Below are 6951 nucleotides of genomic sequence, written 5' to 3'. Positions count from 1 at the left end.
CCCCGAGTTTTACACCAAACATTCCTAATTGTATGTACACTGGGATCCAAAGATGCCAACTCTGACGTTGTCGCCCGCTGCCTGCACGAGTGGAGGGGATAGCGTATACACAACGAAGGAGCGTGTATGCACATATTACATACGTGTGCGCTCGGCGCTCGGTCAGCTTCGGGCGGTAGAAGAACGCAGACATACACTTCGCTGTCCTTTTCTTTCCCTATAGCTATAACTATAGCTGATGTGCCATGTGACCATATATCTCACCGCCGTAGAGTTAGCAGACAAATTGAATATTTTTGAATTATTCTTTTTCATATAATTTGGGAATCATTTGGGGAAGTTTGGGAAAATTGTTTAAACATTTGGGAAAGAATAGATTTTTTGTTATTAACAAAATTTATCGAGCGTCAAGTTAGCAGATAGCGACTATGTTTAATGTTTATTATAAATGGAATCGATTGAAATCATTTGGGGATGACATCTTCATTGTATTTTTATTTGGGAAAAGTCGCTTTTTTGTAATTTAAATAAATCTTTGTATTAATGTTCTTTTTCGCTGCACTTCTACACTAGTACAACAAGTGAACTTATTGCACTAGTTTAGAAGTGTAGCGAAAAAGAACAGACCATTATCGGCAGTAGTGTGAAAATTCGACATGACAACATACTCCGAAAAGAAAATTTGTAGATGTTATTTTCTTCATTTTGTTGATAGGATTTGACGTATTTCACTAAGAAGGAAGTCTTACAGTGAGTACTATCAACAAGATTGATATTTTTGTCTATTGAGCATAAATTTCCTCATATAATTTATCTTATTGGACTAGACTGTTAATTATTATATATGCAAAATTGTATTTACTCTTTCTTGAATAGTGCACATCAAAAATTCAAGGAGCTTGCTCCAGAGAAAGTTGGACACAACAAGAATGCTAAGCCAATGTCCAAGATCTTGCAGTATCCCGAATTGAGAGTGAATCCTTTCGACGACAAGATCTGTAAGGTCTTCAGGTCTAGTCAGGATGGCGACTGTACCTTCGAAGATTTTCTGGATATGATGTCTGTATTCAGCGATGCTGCTCCAAAGGCTGTGAAGGCTGAGCACGCATTTAGAGTATTCGGTAAGCCGCCAGTTAATTATTCACGATGTTCTGAAATCCTCTTTTTGGTGACAAAATCTTATTTCCGAAGATTTCGATGGTGACGATATCCTCGGTGTGGGAGACTTACGACAAGTGGTCGACAGATTAACCGCGCCCCAGAGATTGAACGATAGCGACATGCAACAGCTTCTTCAGTATATCCTTGACGAAGCTGATCTGGATGATGACGGAGCACTCAGCTTCGCCGAGTTCGAGCATATTATAGAGAAGAGCAGCGACTTTTCTAAGTAAGACGCTTCGCCAGATCACAATTATAAAGTAATAATTTTACTCGCATTCGCCAGTAACGTCAAAATCTTTTTGCAGGAGTTTTCGCATTCGTTTATAAAAGTGAATGTCGTTAATGACGAACTCGCCCATGAAAGACTGAACATTAATCGACATTTCATTATAATAGCAGACATGGGCCTAATGCATACTTTGGAAAAAGGAAAAATCATGATCAACGTTTGCTGAATGTGCCAGGGCTCTATAATTTGGTCTAAGTCAGATCTTGATCTTTTTTTTAATTTTTTATCGAGCTTATTTATTTGTAAGATTATAGTAGGACCACGTAACCACGAATATAGATCTCTTAGTTTAAAAATATCATATAATGCTATAACTAAACTGCCAAACACAGTGATATTATTAAAACATATATATGATGCTCCAATTTAACGAAGAGAAATCACGTCTCTTCTCGACCAGTATACAAGGATTTTTAAAAGATATACCTTATGTAATGAAGTTGAATAAATGCCCAAGTTTGACGTAGTGAAGTCATCATGTCAACTTGCTCCAGTTGGAAGACAGAAAATTCATTTTCAGTATAAACTTCCACAGGTATATTTAATAAGCGCATTTAAAAAATACATACCCGTATTGAAATATATTATTTCAAAACTTAGTTTTGACAGTATATATTTATGATCTTGTCTATATATTATAATAAAAAACTATATAACATCTCTTGTCTTATAAATAATAATAATGCTAAAAAGCTATCTAGTTTTTTGCTTATTTACTTTATTACAAAAATCACCAATCCACTGTTACAACATCCTGTGTATTGTAAGGGCCTGAGCAGAATAGCTGACTTATAATTTTAAGACAGTGTTTTATGCTTTAAATCTTTGTTTTTAGCAACGCACAATACTGTCTTGTGTCTCAAGTCTTACAATGTTGACACTTTGTACACTCGTTTAAGACTTGAGACACAAGACAGTATTGTGCGTTGCTAAAAACAAAGATTTAAAGCATAAAACACTGTCTTGAAATTATAAGTCAGCTATTCTGCTCAGACACTAACGATATCCCATTTGATATTATATAAAAACGATAATTCACCACAATATTCATGGAATTCAGTCGCGTGTAATAATTACGATAATTCCTTTGTGTAAACGCGATTTTGTAGTAACTTACGATAATTTACTCCGCGTAAACGAGTGAATTATCGTAAGTTACTGCAGAAGTAACGCTCGCGTAAACGTAGTATGTGTCCATTAAGTGAACATACGTATATATTTTATGAATTAACACGAATTGCTTTCCCGTCAAGAAATATTCCTCAAATAGTATGTTAAATATGAATACTAACCTCTTCACGATAAAACATTTTAAACTTAATTAATTATTGCAGTTTATATATAATCTTAAAATTACATATATGTAGAGATACACACATATATATATATATGTCCCATAAAGCACAAAATGTTTTTAAAATATTTTTTAAATATTTTTTAGGAAGATTAAAATAATTCACAAAAATATTTTTTGAATGTTTCTATGTCCGCCAGATCATGTCAGAAAAATATTTTCAAAAATATTTTTATAAGATTGCAAATAAATATATTTAATAATATTTGTAAAATCTTTTAGAAATATTACTTCAAAAAATAAAATATGTTTAACCCAATAAGTAATAATTGTGTTTCATGTTTGAAAGATTTTTTTAATATCTGTAAAGTATAGGTACATCTTTTTTTTTTATATATTTGAAAAATATACATATCTATCTTGTGAATGTCATGATTTTGCTTCGCCAGAGACCTGCTTATATTAGCCCTCAACTGAAATTTACTTACGAGTTAGTCTTACCATTATGCGCCGCCTAGCAGCGTCGTTCCAAACTAGCACGGAAAGATGCGCTATCATGCATCTTTTAATTAAGAATATTTCATAATATTTCAAAAATATTTGAAACAAGATTTTAGAACCAATAATAGATTTAAAATATTTTTAAATATTTTGGAACAAGATTATAAAACAATAAATATGTTGATTTAAATTAATATTTCAAAAATATATTTCAAATATTTAAGAAAATATTTCCTGGGTGATAAAGAAGAACATTTTTATAAATATTTTTAAAAGATTCTCAAAATATTCTTAAAAATGTTATCACAAAAGGTTTTTTAACTTTTTTAAAATATTCCTAAAACCATTTTAAAATATTTCTTGCAATATTTTTATAGAAATATTCAAAAATATTTTTTGAAAACATTTTGTGCTGTATGGGGTGTTCATTAAGTGAATACACGTAGGTATATATGAAGAAAATAACATGTACAAATTTTCTTTTCGGAGTATGTTGTCATGTCGAATTTTCACACTACTGCCGATAATGGTCTGTTCTTTTTCGCTACACTTCTAAACTAGTGCAATAAGTTCACTTGTTGTACTAGTGCAGAAGTGCAGCGAAAAAGAACATTAATACAAAAATTTATTTAAATTACAAAAAAGCGACTTTTCCCAAATAAAAATTACAATGAAGATGTCATCCCCAAATGATTTCCAATCGATTCCATTTATAATAAACATTAAACATAGTCGCTATCTGCTAACTTGACGCTCGATAAATTTTGTTAATAACAAAAAATCTATTCTTTCCCAAATGTTTAAACAATTTTCCCAAACTTCCCCAAATGATTCCCAAATTATATGAAAAAGAATAATTCAAAAATATTCAATTTGTCTGCTAACTCTACGGCGGTATATATCTCGAGATTCTTGAGAATCGCGTAGGGGTGCGTTCGGGGAGCTTGCTACCGCGCTACCAACGCTAACGCTATTAACTCCGTTCATGGAGCCATGATAGCGCTAGCGAATGCGAGCTCCATGAACAGCAGTAGCGTACTTAATAGCGTAGCGTTTCGTAGATCCCTGCGCCGCCAAATTTGAAAAGCTGAGTTAATAGATGCTGCTGTATTAATTACTTCTTTAATATTTTCAGGGCAGAAGTTGAGAGTAGTATGTGTGTAAATGAATATGATTCATTCGTAGTAAAACAACTTAAAGAAACTATTTTACAAAATATAAAAAAGCGATTTTAAATTTATGAAACTCATGTTTGCGGAGCACTTCTGGATCCGACTCTTTAAAGTGTTAGAGGTGTTGCTGAATATCTCGCAGACAAGCAGCAATCTCCTGAGAAATTTTTAATACATGTATATGATCTACAAAATGGTTCCCCTGAATATTAGAAGTGAGCAAGTTAGATTATTTTTATATTTTATTTATTAACATTAAGGATGCGCTCGGGGAGACGCTATTAGCGCTACCTAGCGCTACTGGCTGTTCGCGGAGCTCTATGATAGCGCTACCAAACGCTGTCGTGACGTCATTACTGGTAGTGTTATACGTCATAACTGCTCGCTACCAACGCTCTTCCTTCCGAGGTAGTGCATTAATAGCGTTAGCGTTTACAGGCTCTATGAACAGCGCAATAGTGAATGGTAATGAATTGTTGTGATTGTTTATTTGAAGAAAAAGCTTTGCGTGTGCACACGTATTGTAAATATCGTATTAATTACGAAGTTACAAATATGGATTATATAGAAACAGATATATATATATATATATATATATATATATATATATATATAAAATATATTTATATAATAATTTTCTTTTTCAGCGGCGGCGGAATTGGCGGGTGATAATTTATCGAAATAAACAAAAATAGCAAACAATAAATACTCAGCACTTATTTTCAAAATACGATTATTTCATTAGCATTACTAATGTCTTTTCTTTCACAAAAGAAAATAAAATTTATCTTAAAATGTTATTCCTGACCATCATACGTAACAAAAATAAAATGTAATTCAATTGTATAACCATCAGATATCAGACTTCTTTCTCTCTTACTTATTAAATATTTTTTCACATATTAAGTTGTATAAATAATATGAACATACTTAATGTAAAACTTATTTTACTGACTTTAAATACATATCTTTCATTAATTTGAAATTACCGTAAATAAATAATATTTTATTAGATTTTGATGGTGATAACGAAGAACGTTTTCCTGTGATAAGCAAACCTGCAGAAGAAAACGCGCATTCAGATGCTGAACTTGTAATCGGTATGGCATAAATGCAGCATACCAATAATTTGTACAAATTCGACAGTGACAACTTCATTCCACCATTGTAGAGGATCTTCGATAATAGATTCTGACATATGTAAATACTTTTTAACTTCGACAAGACCCGCGGAAAACAGTTAAATATGAACTTTATATGGACCTTAATAAAATCTCCATTTAAATTTTATTTGATTTAAATTAATGCTGAATAACTGCATTAATATGGCTCATATTTGTTCTATATATAAAACTTAATTAAGAATATAAGAAGAAATGCCGATATACATTTCGATTAAAAATCTCGAACATATGAATACATGTCGTATATTCTTAATCGACGTGTATACTCGTACGTATGTTTCGTAGTATACAAAGTATATATACGTACTTCTTACAGTATCATTTCATCATCAAAATATTCGTATTTAATTTGGCTTAATAAGGATTTAATTAGCTAATATATTCAATTTAAATATTAATCTTATTGAAACCATATATGAAATTAATAAGTTGTACATTTTATTCAAATTTCATTAAATTCAAATAAAACTTTTATATGTTCTTAATATGTTGAATTCAAATAAGACCTTTATATGTTCTTAATAAGTTCTAAATCTAATTTAAATTTAATTAAATTCAAATAAGACCTTTATACGTTCTTAATGAGGCTTTTAAGGCACAGCGCGCGCGCACCTGGGGCTGGATCCTTGAATTTATTCGCAAGAAAAACGTATGCGGAAATTCTGCTCTTATAAAAAAGTTGCAAGTTGATTAACTAAAAGCCATGCGATCAACTTGCAACTTTTCTGTAAGAGTAGAATTTGCGCATACCTTTCTCTTGCGAATAAATTCAAAAATCCAGCCCCTGTTGTAGCTTGCCGAAATTTTGCGGTTTCAATCAACAGGCAATGTTTTTCAAACGTTTTGTAATATGTGTTTAAAACTGATTTTCAAATATTTTTCAAACGTTTAAAAAACATTGTCTGCTAATTAGGATAATAATGGGATTAGAGAATATGGTATCAACAGAGAATGAGTTATAAGATAAAAAAAACGTTTATAAATTACAATTATTGTGTTTATATTGGTTTGCTTTAAATCCAGTGGTACAAAAAGAAGATAAGTAAACTTCTGATAAAATTAACGAAATGCGCAACACTTGCGCAGTAATCGAATACATAAAAACAAATATTAATCGCTAGCAACAAAAAGATTGATGCAGTTGCACAAAATATTAATCACCATAAAAACCAAGAATACAATTTGCTAGCTCAAAAGAATAAAAATAGAGACATTTTTTATATACTTAATCAAACTGAACCCTTATGGAAAAATACACTCAACTTTTGGTGTTAACCGTTAAAAAAACACCATAGAAAAACTCTTAAAGTTGGGTGTGATTTCGGACCATTTGAAGGTTAACCATCA

General features: G+C 31.3%; 1 protein-coding gene across 2 annotated transcripts; it reads left to right on the top strand.

Annotated features, from left to right (window-relative positions):
* Positions 1-606: 606 nt before the first annotated feature.
* Positions 607-1953, top strand: LOC139780192 (calcium and integrin-binding protein 1-like). 2 transcript variants are annotated; one of them, XM_071718725.1, is made up of 4 exons: positions 607-750; positions 877-1121; positions 1192-1390; positions 1470-1953. In XM_071718725.1, the coding sequence occupies exons 2-4, from the start codon at positions 941-943 to the stop codon at positions 1489-1491; spliced, it is 402 nt and encodes a 133-aa protein (XP_071574826.1). In that variant the 5' UTR covers positions 607-750; positions 877-940; the 3' UTR covers positions 1492-1953. The 2 variants fall into 2 exon arrangements, with proteins under 2 accessions (XP_071574826.1, XP_071574825.1); XM_071718724.1 differs by lacking the exon at positions 607-750 and having other exon boundaries at positions 757-1121.
* Positions 1954-6951: the final 4998 nt, after the last annotated feature.

The sequence above is a fragment of the Temnothorax nylanderi genome, unplaced genomic scaffold (genome assembly GCF_030848795.1).
Source record: "Temnothorax nylanderi isolate EJ_2023f unplaced genomic scaffold, tnyl_v1.0 TNYL_tig0266_pilon, whole genome shotgun sequence".
Lineage (NCBI taxonomy): Eukaryota > Metazoa > Arthropoda > Insecta > Hymenoptera > Formicidae > Temnothorax > Temnothorax nylanderi.
This window is presented reverse-complemented; position numbering and strand designations above follow the sequence as displayed.